The sequence below is a fragment of the Muscardinus avellanarius genome (assembly GCF_963383645.1).
Source record: "Muscardinus avellanarius genome assembly, chromosome: 13".
NCBI classification, from domain to species: domain Eukaryota; kingdom Metazoa; phylum Chordata; class Mammalia; order Rodentia; family Gliridae; genus Muscardinus; species Muscardinus avellanarius.
In genome coordinates this window covers 52,313,974-52,328,590 of record NC_137799.1, presented here as the reverse complement: position 1 = coordinate 52,328,590, position 14,617 = coordinate 52,313,974, and the positions used below count along the sequence as shown (strand labels likewise).

Below are 14,617 nucleotides of genomic sequence, written 5' to 3'. Positions count from 1 at the left end.
CCCTGAACCCGTTACCACTGTCCATGCAAAAAAGAAACCCTGAGAACCGGAAAGGTCTGCAAAGGGGGCGGGACGCGGGGACCTGGATTTGAGGAGGGGGGTGGCGGGGAGAGCCCACGAGCACAGCCAATCCAGCTGCCCCGGGGAGGAAGAGGAGGAGCCAGGGCCCACCCCGGGGCTCCGCCGGCTCCCTCCCGCGCTCCGCGCCTGGCCCGGCTGCGCCTCTCCGCCCCGCGCGCTCGCCCATCGCGGCCTCCTCCCGGTGCAGACATGGCATCAGGCGCCGCCACCACGGTCGTGAAGGTGAGATCGGCGGCCCCGTGGCTGAGGTCCGCCCTGCCCGGTGCCCTCCCGCCCCAGGGGACCGCGCCTCGGGGCTATGCGCCCCAGCCGGCGCGCCCCACCGCGGCGAGGAGGGGCCGGGGTGCGGCACTTCGGGAGGGGTGCACACTGACCTCCCCTCAACCTTTGGGCTTATCTGCACCTGACCCCGCTGGTTGGTAGCAAGTCCCTTGGAGTGGGGCATAGGTCGGCAGAGGCTGCGCCCGCGCTGCAGCCCTTCCCTGGCACCCGCCACTCCTCTCTGGGAGGTGCGCCTGCCTGGCACTAGCCGGTGCCCCGGGTGGCCGAGCGCCCGCAGCTGCTGCGACTGCAGCCCGGCGCCTTGCGGGACTCGCGCTTCCGCTCCCTGCCCGCGGCCCACGTGGGCGACCTGGGAGCTTGCTCTTTTGCAAGCTTCCGGCTTTTTTTCTCCTCCAAACTTAGCCTTCTCGGTGCTAAAGTTTTTCCCTGCAGCGCAGTGCTGCGGAGGTTTTGAGACTTTGGTTTAAATACTGAAAATAAGTACCTGCCTCTCTGCCTTGGGGCTGCCTGGTCTTTGGAGGCCTCTGGCTTGAAACCGCCTTGTTCACAATCTTGAAAGTTAAGAGCTCAGATTCCTTTGGCCTCCCTCCGTTCTGGGTTCCGCCGGTACACGAACACGGTGTGCGTTCTGAGAGTTGCAGTAAGCTTCTCTGGGTCTTCCAAATGCTTCTTTCCTGGTTGGTGGGGAGAGTAGAATTACAGTACACAAGGAAAAATTGATGATACAACCTAAGACAGTTTCTAAGTTTCTATTTATTATAGGCCAAGAACACAGCTTTGAGGAATCTCTGGCCAGTGGAATAGAAGGTCACCTGTCTTCTCCAAGTATCTCTGGATTTCCCTTGACTTGTGTGCAGTTCTGGAAGAACTCATCAAAATGGGTCATTTTGCAGCAGCTGGAGGAGTTAGTGTATACTTAACCCTTTGCATGCTCTGTGAGCCTCTTAAGGATGAGAGGATGCAGCCAGAGTTAAATGAAAATCTCTTTTACCATTTTGAAAATATATTTATAGAAAAGGCTTCTCTCATGCCAGTCTGGAGAACAGGGCCCAAAGAGTTTTCATGAAACTCATGTGTAAAGTATGAGTTCTCTTAGGTGCCTGCCTATAAAGGGACGATTTTACTGCAGAATTTTCTGGGAGGGTTACAATTATATTGTCTGTGTTGAACATGATTGAAGCTTACAAAATAGTAGTGCTTATAAATGGAGGGGCTGAAATTAATTTTGAATTGTTCTTTTTCCAACTCTTAAATCACTATGTTAGGTGTCACTGGACCACAACTTTTCACCTTTTTGTTAAAAGAATGCACTTAAAGCACAGTGGAAAACAGGGATCTTACTTAAAACAGGCTCACTTTGATCTAGTTAGCATTCTGGTTTCCCTGTAAAATTAATGCAGTACATTTAAGTGCAGAACTGGCAACATGATTTAAGTCCTGCTGTAAATATTGAATGATATGTATTTTTGGTCTTGGCAAGCTGCTGGATATAAAATTAAGAGGTACACATGGTGCTTGGCCTGCCTGCTGATTTCTCTCTGCGATGCCAGAGCAGATGACAACTTCGTTGTTGACAGCCCGTGATGCCAACAACTACCCTCCCACCCCCAACTAAGGCAACATCCTGTATAGACAACAGGAGGTGTTTATCCTATACTTAATGTCATAGGGTAGCAGGAGAAGGGGCACTCCTTCAAGACCCATGGCCACACAGTCCCCTTTCTGCAGATGGAAAGCCCAGGCCCTGAAAGGCCCACTAAGGTGTGCAGAGCACACAGCAGGCTGAGCTAATGATAGAACTGGCCGAGCGCCTGGCACTCCACCAGCTCTTAGATATGAGGCATTTCTGAAAGCTGGAATATGGTCATTATGGCCTGTTTTACTGTTTGAACAAAGAAGTCATGCAGCCTTAGGAAAGGGGGTGCAGAATGTTCCACAAAGCAGGCCACCTCCCTGAACCACTGAGCTCTCTCCAGGTATGGGCGCAGGAGACGCAGCTGTGTGAACCCTATTGATGACACATTACCACCATTTCACCTATTCATCTAAAACCACAATTTGGGTGGCCAGAAGTGCTTGCAGCTTCCTTCAAGGTGGTGGGGGAAGGAGCCAGCAGGAATGTGAACTTACCCCCCTCCCCATTAAGGTTCTGGATTCTAAGAGGAAAGTAAATCACACCTACCCTGAGAGGTTGTTGGACTTAAATTCAATAACATGTAACACACCCAACCCAGTTCTAGACACTCTTTTGATGCCGGCCTCAGTAACTCCCTTTGTAAAATATAAATATCACCAGAAGTTGAAGTTTCCATTCAGTCAACTCAGTTTAAGAGATGCAGTAAGGTCATTCAGCTGAAAAACACCATAGCGTTTGGGCTTAGTGGCATAATTTTATTTTATTTATTTATTTTTGGTGGTACTGGGGTTTCTGGAAACCCTTCTACCTCTGGGCTATACTCCCAGACCTATTTTTATACATTTTTTACTTGGAAACAGGGTCTCTTAAGCCAGAGCAGCTGGCTTCGAACCTGCGCGATCCTCCTGTGTCCGCCTCCCAAGTGCAGGGATTACAAGCGTGCGCCACCACACCCGGTGATAATTTTATATCTTTTTAAGCTAACTATCTGGTAGCAAAATCCTACTCAAAAATATTTATTGCAAGCTGAGTGCAATGGCACATGCTTATAATCCTAGTAAGGGCTAGGAGTGTGGTTCTAAGGTAGAATGCCCCTGGGTTCAATCCCCAGTACCAGACAAAAAAATGTATGTATGTAACATAAATATCTACACACACCTACACATTTGCATCTTTGCCAGGTGTTGGGGGTGCATCTTTGTTTTCTTTAAGCTTATCTTTTAGTGGATAAGACCAACTAAGAGGAGAGTGAAACATTTAGCCTCGCGGTGTGGGGGGTGGTCAGCAAAGGCCTCTATGAAGGTAGGTTTAAGCTATGGAATGCCTCCCCATTTATATGTGATATTAACCGGTGGGGCCTCTGGGGGTGATTAGGTCATGAGGATAGAGTTTTCAGGGTCAAGAGATTAGTGTCTGTATAAAAGAAGCTCAAGAGAGCTGCCTGGAACCTGGCCACCATGGGAGAAGGTATCATCTATAAATCAAAGAGCAGGCCCTACCCAGACACTGAATCTCCCTTGATCTAGGAAGAAAGAAATTTCTGTTGCCTGTAAGCAACCCAGTCTGTGCTGTTTTGTTTTAGCAGTTGGAGTAGATTGAAGAACAGCTAGGAGCTGGAGTAAGGGTAAAGACCTGAGGAAAGATTGGGTCAGCAGGGAGAGAACCCGGGTCTGAGGAGGAAGTGGGCAGAATCCCTGCAGACAGAAATCTCTGCTAGTAGTGCTGGGGCCTGGTAGGTGCAGCTTATCAGGCCTCTAGTATAGACCATGGTAAAGAACTTGGATTTGACTAAGTATTTTGGGCACCTTTAAAAGGTTCTGAACAGAGAAGTAGCCTCTGATTTGCATTTTTAAGTGATTGCTTGGCTGCTGGGCATACAATGGCTTGCATGGGGAAGAGCTAGATCAGGCCAGAAGCCCTGGTGCCCGGTGCCCGGTGCCCGGCTCAGGGTGGCAGCTGCAGAGCTGTGAGGATTTGCCAGGAAAACAGTGAGAGGGTAAGATGGGAAGTGGAACAGAATGTGGAAGAGGAACAGGGTGATTGTTTCACTGTCTGACCTTGGGGAACACAAAAGATGGTAGTGCTGGTGTTTCATGTCCAAACAGGAGATGGGGGCTGTGAGCAGCTCCTTAGAGCAAGGGGGCTAAGTAGAATTCCTTCTTCTGACAGACTGCTGGTTGGGGTGCTGGGGCCTGAGAGGCCTCTTTGATGTAGGAATGTAATGAGGCAGAGTAGGGAACCGAGTAAGGGGAGAAGGGAGGGTGCTCCCTAGAGGAAAAGTGGTGGAGACAGTCCTGTGGGTCACTGCAGTGCAGAGGCAGGGTACCACAGGTAGGGCAGTGGGGAGAGGCAGTGTGAGTCTGAGGCCATGGAATTTGCACCTGGCTTTGCCCAGAAGGACCTCAGGGAGCTTCAGCTATGGGCAGGTGGCACGCTAGACCATACAAAAGGCCAAACAGGCCTTTGGCTTCCACACATTCTATAGAAAGCTCCCTCAGTGGCCTGTGGCACCCCTGGCAGCTTCCTGGCTTTTGCTTGCTCTAAGATTAAGAAATGTCTCTTATGAAGCATGTTTGCTATGACAAGGAGGGGATATGGCCCCATCGTGGGTGAGTAGCCAGCTACGGGCACAATGGTTGTAATGGAGATGACAAGATGCTGTCCCTTGTTTGTGGGCATTGGGCCTTTAAAGCTCTCCTGGCTGTCCTGAGCAGGGCCCACAGCGGCCTTCAGTCTGAAAGTCCCTGCCCAGTGCTTTACTGGATGTGATTATTTTGCTAGTGTGGCACTAGCAAAACAAGTACTAGCAAAGCAAATAACCCAATCAAGAAATGAGCAACTGAATTGAATAGACACTTCACAAAAGAAGAGATACAAATGGTCAAATAGATACATGAAAAGATGTTCAACACCATTAGCCATCAGGGAGATGCAAATCAAAACTACTGAGATTCCATCTAATCTTGATCAGAGTAACAAGCATAAAGAAATCAAATAACAAATGTTGGCGAGAATGTAGGGAAAGAGGAACTCTTTTACACTGTTGGTGGGAGTGCAAAGAAGTTCAGCAGCTATGGAGATCAGTGTGGAGATTCCTTAGAAAATTGGGAATGATCCACCATATGATCCAGCTACACCACTCCTGGGTATCTTTCCAAAGGGGTTGAAATCAGAGAACTAAAGTAACATATGCATACCCATGTTCATAGCAGCACAATTCATAATAACCAAAATATGGAACCAACCTAGGTCTCCATCAACAGATGAATGGATTGCAAAATTATGGGAAATACACACATTGGAATTCTACTCAGCTATAAGGAAGAACAAAATCATGTCATTCACAAGAAGATGGAAAGACCTGGAGAACATTATGTTAAGTGAGATCAGCCAAGCACAGAAAGAGAAGGGACATATGTTTTCTCTAATATGCCCAAACTAGGGAGTATTAGGAATACCAGAAGGACTCCAGATAATGGAGGGGAAACCTCAGCAAAGCTAGAGTGGAAGGGTAGGAGAGGAAGAAGGCTCAGATTGCTTAATGGAGGAGCTACATTCAAATAAGTTTAAAAGTATGAATGTAGCCTGGTTAACCTGGACACTCATTGTTGGGAGCAGGAAGGGGAAGTAGAGGGGGAGGGTACCAAGCACAGTCTGAATGTATGCCATTTTCCATATGATCCACACAAAAAAATATGTGTGACTATGAAAAAAAATAAATAAAACTGGGATATGAGACACAGGCCTCAATTGGGAAACAAGTGACCAACAGCCTTCAGTTTTGATTTTTTGTTGTTGTTTTGGGTATTTTTGTTTTGTTTTGTTTTGAAGTACTGGGGATGGAACCCAGGGGCATTCTGCCTCTGAGCTATACCTCCAGCCCTATTTTTTATTCTTTATTTTGAAACAGTCTCACTAAGTTGCAAAGGGTCTCACTAAGTAGCTGAGGCTGTCCTTGAACCACTATCCCCCTTTTTCAGCCTCCCAAATGCTGGAATTACGAGCGCGCACCACCATGATGAGTTCAGCCTTCAGTTTTTTGCTTGGGGACACAATGGCATTCTTGGCAGCTCAGTTCTCTTTTTGTAAGCTTTGCAGGACATCTACCAGATCTCCAGCTCTCCCCACAAAATGCCAGCACACTTCCTGCAGTCACAGTGACAACCAAGGTCCAGTATTTCCAGACAACCCAGGGGAACTCCTCTTGCTTGAAAACCCCGGTACTCCCTTCTTGAGAGTCTGTCCGGAGGGGTGGGGGGTAGCAGTAGCCAGGCTGGGTACTGACTAGCAGAGAAGATGGGAGAAGCCGAGGGTTTTTGCTTTAAGGAAGCTTATTTTGATTTTGTGTTTGTGTGTTGCCAAGGGTGGTCCAGGAGCACAGAAACAGTAGCTGATACTAAAGCAGTATTTCATTTGCTTCTCATGATAATCCAACAGCTTAAGTAAAAATGTGACTCCTACAGGTATAAGGAGGATAAAGAAATTGATAACAGCAGGCAAATGTGGTGGCTCACACCTATAATCCCAGAGCTCTCAGGGCCCTCGTTTAGCTTACCATCCCCAGATAGCCTACAGCTTATAAATCTGTGGTTTAAGCCCTACAGCAGAGTTCTGGGTTGAGTCTGCCCATTAGAACCACCACAGGAGCTTTAAATTGTGCCTCCCCATTCATCAGAATTTTTGCAGTCTGGCACCTGGGCTTGGGCATTCAAAGCTCCCCTGGAGATTCCAGTATCCATCAGCTGACTTGAGAGGAACTCAGCAGATCCTGCCTTTATCACACAACAAGAGCTTTAAAGAATATAGTTAAGTTTCGAGGACATGCCTCCTCAAAGATTAATTGGCCATTTCTGCAATGAAATATAGCCTCAGAAGGGTGCCTACCCTTTAGACTAATGGGCCCCTATTTCAGGACTTTATTTTGCACAACAAAGAGTCCTGGGTAGGCAGAATTGGCCCAGAAATTCCATCTTGGTCTTTGAGCCCATTTCCTGTGCAGTCTAGAATGGCCTGAACTGAGGACTGTTGGTCTGGCCCAGCAGTGTTGCAGGGCCTTGTTGCTGCTTCCTGAAGGTGGATGAAGTTATCCATGAACAGGCCTCTTCTCCTCTCCATTACTGGCTCTGCGCTTGCGCTGTGGCCTCGGTCAAGAACTTGACCCTGTAGATGATCAGCTTCCTTATAACATGGAGACAATAAAAATATTGTATAATGTCATGAAGGACTCCAGGCAATATTAGGAGATGGCATCTCCTGATGGTTCATCATTGGAGTCCCGGGTTCCCATCCCAACTTTGCTCCCTATGATTTGCTCTTGGGCAGATTTTTCAATTTTTGTGCTTCTCTTATAAGTAAAATGGGTTTATAACTGCTATAGGGCCTATGTTATAAAGTACTTAGGATGAGGAAAGTAAAGCCTCTGGAGCACTTAGAATGGTGCCAGTGATGTATAAATGCTCAGACACAGTCACTTTATTACCAAGGCAGATACTGAGTTAATTGTTGAATTTAGAGAGCTCAAGAGGGTGTGGGTAGATAGGGGGTGTCTTAGATGCATCTTCCCAGGTGTACTTTGCCCTGGAGCCATCAGGTGGCGACATTGGCCATGTCTTGCACCACTGGCCTCCATCTTGGAAGTCCCGGAGTGGCTGTACAGTATTCAGTTGTTCCAAGCGTTGCTGTATCCTATGCAAGATGTGGGTTTCCATTAACTAGAGCCAGTTGGATGATTGGACAGGCTTACTTGCAGATCATTCCAATGCCAGAGACTCCGCCCTGGCTTTTCTGGCAAGCAGTAGCCATTTGCTTTCATGTCAAGTACTGTTCGTTCCTTGCTGAGGAATGAGAGGCATCATGCACCTGGGGTGGTCTGGGCTGAACCCTGGGACTGCTGCCAGTCAGCTCCAGGACTCAGAATTTCAGCCAAACACCTGACTTGCACCTCCTCCTCCTCTTCTTCTTTATGGTGGTTCTAGGAGTTAAACCCAGGGGCATTCTACTTCTGAGCTACACCCTAGCCCTATTTCTTAGTTTTTAATTTTGAACAGGGCCTCATCAAGTTCCTAAGGCTGGCCTCAAACCTACAATCCTCCTGTCTCAGCCTTCCAAGTACTGGGATCACAGGTGTGCACCAGTACGCCCAGTTTTGACTTGCATTTCATAATTCTGCTTCCAGGCTAGACGAGCTTGTCTAAACCGAGAGGCTGGTTTCAAAACAAAATTAGATTTGCTTTGTATATCCAAGCCTGAGAGTCCAGTGTCAAATCCAGAATCCAAGCTGTGGTCCAGGGAACATCTGGAAACCAGTCAACAACATGGTTATAATTTTGAAAACCAAAATTTTTATGATTAGCTGAATCCTCAGAGAATAAACAGAAAGTAATTTCAGAATCATATTTTATTTCTGTGGTCTAGTACCAGAACACAGCAGGATAATTTACAATGCTTCACAGTATACATGAAATGAAGGATAAAATGGAGAAGCCAGAAGCAGAACTAGGATTGCATAAATCTGATTTCCTTAAAAAAATCTCCTGAATTAGATGGTTTAAATATATTGACTAAAGTGAGCACTACTACCGTTTTGAAAACTGTAATAGTAGTTAGTCTTTATCTGTCCTACCATTTAGTTGACATAAAGTACGTGGCCTGTAGTTTCAGTTATATGCCACAAGGTGGCATCAATGTCAAAACTTGGCTTAGCTAACTCGGAAATGTGGTAAATGAGCAAAATTTACAGTAAAATCTCACAAGAAGTTTCCTTATTTTTCTTGCGTTGTTGATTTTTTTTAAGGAAATTGAGGGCCAGAGAAAGAAACATTTTATTACATCTTGATATGAAGCAACTTGTGTAACCTGACCTGGAAATTATTTAATTCAGATAGTCAATTCTTAACTCTGGAATTTTTGTTCAATAAGCTACTTTGTTTTATTTAGTAGGAATTGTGCTCAAGTAACAATAGATTTAAACCTTTTTGTTCACCAAAAAAAGTTGTTCATGTCACTTTCCATGAGGTTTTTAGTAAAGTATTATGTCTAACTTGCCACTATTGAAACCATTTCTCTTCTGAAAGGTCAGGTGGAAGAAGTTTTTCTAGTGATTTCACTTGTTTATTTAGCTTTTAGTTTTAACCATTTAGTTAATATTTACCTTTGTAATTTTTTTTGTTTGTTTTTAGATTATCTTTTTTTTGGTGCTAGGGGTTGGACCCAGGAGCATTCTGAGCTATACCCTGCCCTTCTCTCTCTCTCTCTCTCTCTCTCTCTCTCTCTCTCTCTCTCTCTCTCTCTCTCTCTCTCTCTCTTATTAGATTTTGAAACAGAGTCTTGCTAAGTTGCTGAGTCTGACCTCGAACCTTTCAGGTCTCAGCCTCTCAATTACTGGGATTACAGGAGTGTATCACCACCAAACCTGGTCTAGCTTAACTCAAACCAGGTTTCTTTATTTTGTCCAAGGACAAGGACTTTAAAGATAATTTGTGAGGGGGAAAATGCAGTACAATGTTTGAACTTTTAAAAATTAGCTACCTTTGAATTATTTGTAAATATATGAACTTACTGAACATATAGTATGCTATATTTATGTGTATTCACTAGTATAAATATGAATTCGTATATATATATATATATATACATACATACATACACACACATATTTGTGGGTGACAGTTTGATTTCCTAAGTAACTCTTTAAGCCACTTCAGTTTCAGATGACTGCATTCCCTTCCAGTTCTATAGTTCTAATAACATAGGAAAGAACATTTCTTACTTTTGTATCAAATAGTGTAATAAGGAGAAATCATTGCCAAATGGATATGCCTAAAACTTTATGTCCCAACAGTTTTTGGAGTGTTCTTTACTTCATAGTTCATTTGGTAGAGAGGATAAAAATTGGTCAAAACTTTCTTTTTTTTAATGTGCTTTTATTGATACATTCGAGTCTCACATCATAGTGTAAATCATGTTGACGATGACATAAATGCACACAGCACTCAGTGCCCCCTTCTTTCCATCAGAACTTTCTGCAACTACATTTGCCTACTTTTAGTTGTGATACCTAAAATTACCTTTCTGTGCTTATTTGCAACTCAGTCTGAAATAAATGTAATATAGTCCAAAAAGGTTACCTATGTGATGGTTATTTCTAGAATATAGAAAAACCTTTAAATGTTTGCTGCTTTTTCTCTTTTTCTAGAAAGCCTTCAAATATGTGTCGAGTAGTTTTCTTTAATTTTCAGGTTTTGTTTTTTTTTTTTTTAATGGGACTTAGCAGGAATCGAGATGAGCAGATGAATAGGAATAAATGATTTTGTTTAAAATCATTACTTTGTTTCTAATGAAAAATGTCCTAATGGGATGATCTTTCTTTCTCATTTAGATTGGAATAATTGGTGGAACAGGCCTGGATGATCCGGAAATTTTAGAAGGAAGAACTGAAAAATATGTGGATACTCCATTTGGCAAGGTTAATATCCAACTGGTGGAAATTCGTTAACTTTTTCATTTCGCCTTACTGGCTTGATTAAGTTCTTAAAAGTTGCTTTTGTATTGGCAGTTCCCGAGGGGAGCGGGGTCCCGCCACTGGGTCCCCCAGCTGAGTAGGCCCATGAGGACACCTCTCAGCCTTTGACATTTTGGCAACCTTTCGAATGTGCATGAATAATTTCTCAATTTATGTTGCCAGAAGCCAGCCACTTATTTGAGACTTAAGCACAGTTCTGTGCTTTTCAGATCTGCATTCAAATCCGCTTCTAATTCAGGGCCTACAGGCCACAGCATGCTAATTCAGGCCACAGACTGATGACTCATAGGAGGTTACAAAGTAGCCCCTTTTGAGTGAGCCCTGGCCCAGGGCAGATTGTCTAGGGGATCTAAAACCCTTGACACATTTAAATTTGATTAGTCTGTTGTTGGGAGGAGTCCCCTGGGGTACTTGCTACAGACAGATCTTACTAGATGGAGTCTGTGTTGTCCCCGTGGCAACCATGGAAGCCTGTGCCAGCAGAGAGCCAAGTACATATTTATTGATGTTTATGTTGATCAATCAAGTGCAGGCTCTTCTCTAAGCTGTATCTTCAAATTCCCAAGTTTTCATAGATCTGTCGTGTTTTAGTAATTTAAATGGCAGTTTTTAATTGTTGCTGTACATGTTTCTAAATCTCTGAGGTGTGACTTTTTCATTGCATGCAGCCATCTGATGCCTTAATTTTGGGGAAGATCAAAAATGTTGACTGCGTCCTCCTTGCAAGGTAAGGCACCTGAAGTTTCTTGAATGTTACTACCAAAGAAGAATATTTTTTTAAGCCTAATTTAAATTCTAGGAAAAGTAAAGATGTTGGTAGGAGTTTTTAATGTGTTGATAGAGTCAGATCATCTTAGTTATCTTTATTTACCATGGATGACTTTGGGTAAACTATATTTACTTAGGAGATAAAACAGCTCATGTTCTATCCCCCTTGGATTAAAAACGTGGCTCGGTTGCCTAAAATTGAAGCTCTGGTTTCAGTTCTCACTGCAAGAAGAAATTATCTCCTTTGTGCATTATTTTTTCTAATTATCCAGATAAAGAAAAACTGTTTCATTCATGTACTTCTGTGTGGCAATTGTTATATGTTTGTAGGGAGAGGTTTAGGGTCCCTGACATGGACCTAAATGCATACTCTTCTTCCCCCAGACACGGCCATTGCTGTTCCCAGTTACATAGAAAGCAACAGCATGCTTATCACAGAGCTCAAAATTAATCAAACTACATGTATTAGTTTTCCCCTTGCTGTGTTACAGACTGTCACCGATTTAGCACACATTATCTCCAAGACAGCACACATCAGCTCCCTGTTTCTGTGGGTCAGGAGCCCGGCACAGCCTCACTGGGTCTTTGGCATGGATGGCACACTGTATTCAGGGCTCTGTTCTCATCTGGGGCTTCTGGTGTTGTTCGGGCTGCTAAAGTTGTTGGCAGAATTTGATTTTGCTCAGACGGAGTGGCTGGCTTCTGGGAGACCAGTAGAGCCTTGGGAGTATGTGGCAAAGTGGGGCCTGGTCACAGGAGCTTTGCCACAGGCCAGCGGTCAGGAGCAAGTCCCAGGTCCACCTGTTCTCTTCGGGATGGGATTTCACAGGGCTGGAAAATAGGAACCTCATGAAGGTCTATCTACATTCTGTGTTTTTTTAAATGGAGCTGGATTTCAGGCAGTGTCCTTTTTTGGGCTGTGGTCATTACTAGAGAATCATATTTTTTCTCCAAGCTCTAGGAGGAAAGAATTGGTGATGTGGCTGGAGGCTGAGGGTTTTATATTTCTGTATGAAACTGTATCAGTACAGTAATGTGTGACCCTTTGATGCAGTGGTGTTGAACAGCTTTTGATTTTTTTAATTCCTTTGTTTTTAAGTCTTTAAAAATCTTTATTTTGGCTTTTTTTTTATACTTTTATTGGTGGATTATAGTCTCACATAATTTAATTCCTTTTAAAAAAATCTAACCAGAGATTAGATCTAGCCTCAGAAAAAAATGTACATATTTTCTGGGTTTTGGTGGTTCCCCACCTTCTGAGAGCTTATCTATGAATCTATGGACCCAGGATAGAAACCCCAATATGCCTGTATATCAGCAATTATTTTGATGCTTTTAGTACGTCTGTTATTGGTAATCAGAAATAATAATAGAGACACTTTTTTTTTTCTCGTGTGTGTAATATTGGGGATGGAACCCAGGGACTTTCTTCCTCTGGGCTACGCCTCCAGACCTATTTTTTATGTTTTATTTGGAAACACGGTCTCACTAAGTTGCTGAGAGCCTCACTAAACTGCTGAGTTTGGCTTCGAACCTGGGATGGTCCTGTCTCAGCCTCTCAAATACTAGGATTATAAGCGTGCACCACCATACCCAGCTTAAAGATTCTTTTTAAATATAAACTTAGAATGATAATAAAGGATTTTAATAACCTTATAGAGTAGGTATTTCATTAATCATTTTACAGATGGAATAAAAAACTAGGCTCAAGGAGCTGAGTGACTTTGATAAGGCTTTACGGCTAATAAGTGGCAGAGATCTAAACCCCAAACTTTTACCGCAAAGCCCAAACTCATTTTTTGTTTTTATATTTGGATATATTTATTTATTTCTAGTCTTTTTGTGTGTGTGTGGCACTGGGGATAGAACCAAGGAGCATTCTACCACCGAGCTACACCCCCAGCCCTATTTTTTATTCTTTATAAAGAATAAAAAGACAGGGTCTCACTGAGTTGCAGAGGGCCTCACTAAGTGGCTGAGGCTGTCGGCAAACCACAATCCTCCTGTCTCAGCCTCCCAAATGCTGGGGTTGTAAGCGTGCGCCAACATGCCTGGCTTCTAGTCTTTTTTCCAACTATGCCTATAGAAATATTAGTAATAAACATGTGTGGAAACTCAAATGTGTATGCAGATGTATCCCAGATATTTTAAATGTTCTGATCAGAATAATAAATAGAAGCCGGGCGTGGTGACTCACCCTTGTGCCTCCCAAATGCTGGGGTTGTAAGCGTGTGCCAACATGCCTGGCTTCTAGTCTTTTTTCCAACTATGCCTATAGAAATATTAGTAATAAACATGTGTGGAAACTCAAATGTGTATGCAGATGTATCCCAGATATTTTAAATGTTCTGATCAGAGTAATAAATAGAAGCCGGGCGTAATCCCAGTACTTGGGAGGCTGAGACAGGAGGATCGCAAAGGTTCCAAGCCAACCTCAGCTACTTAGTGAGGCTCTCGGCAATCTAGTGAGACCTTGTTCCCAAATAAAACTTAAAAATAGCTCTGGGAGTGTAGCCTGGAGGTAGAAGGCCCCTGGGTTCCATCCCTAGTACCACCAAAAAAAAAAAAAAAAAGAAAAGAAGAAGAAGAAATAGAAGTACAGAAGACCAAAGAAAACAAAGCTGAAACTCTTAATCCTCATCAAAGTAAGGTTTTGTGTGTTGTTACTTGCTTACAGATATACTTTTGCATAATCACACGTAAAGGAAACTTGACTTTTGCCGGGCGTGGTGGCGCACGCTTGTAATCCCCGCGCTTGGGAGGCAGAGACAGGAGGATTGCGCAGGTTCGAAGCCAGCCGCGCGTGCTGGCTTAGGAGACCCTGTTTCCAAATAAAAATGTAAAAAATAGGTCTGGGAGTGTAGCCCGGAGGTAGAAGGGCTTCCAGGAACCCCAGTACCACCAAAAAAAAAAAAGGAAACTTGACTTTCAACTCTGCCTTTGTGCAGTGGAGCATTGCTTGTGTTGATTCTTCACACAGCCCAGAATAATTCTGGTTTTCTTTACAAAACTATTGCTTAGAACTATGCCACCAAACATGCGCACATTTACTTAAATAATTTTAGAAATTGAGTTCCTGCATACACACTTGGGTTTCCAGTGGCCAAAGAATTTTAACCAAACATACTTGTTGGTCCAGCAGATCAAACTATTCTGAGTGGCAGTGAGGCAGGACAGGCGTCACCCTCCAGCCTGAGTCTAGTTGAAATGGTTGACATTTAAAGGAAATACACAATTCGAGGTGCTGAGAGGTGCTGGAAAGAAAAATAAGTTCAGGGGGTAGCATCGTGATGTAGAGGGCTGTGCAGGAGGGAGCGTGGGTGAGCAGC

The 14,617-nt window shown here is 44.0% G+C and overlaps 1 protein-coding gene across 1 annotated transcript in view; it reads left to right on the top strand.

Annotated features, from left to right (window-relative positions):
* Positions 1–270: 270 nt before the first annotated feature.
* The window catches only part of MTAP (methylthioadenosine phosphorylase), a gene marked incomplete at both ends in the record, with an annotated part of 37,376 nt that continues 23,029 nt past the window's right edge, over positions 271–14,617 (top strand). Inside the window, 3 exons of the mRNA XM_080708360.1 lie at positions 271–303; positions 10,377–10,463; positions 11,189–11,247. Of these exons, the coding sequence (XP_080564486.1) occupies positions 271–303; positions 10,377–10,463; positions 11,189–11,247 (179 nt within the window). The remainder of the gene's footprint in view (positions 304–10,376; positions 10,464–11,188; positions 11,248–14,617) is intronic.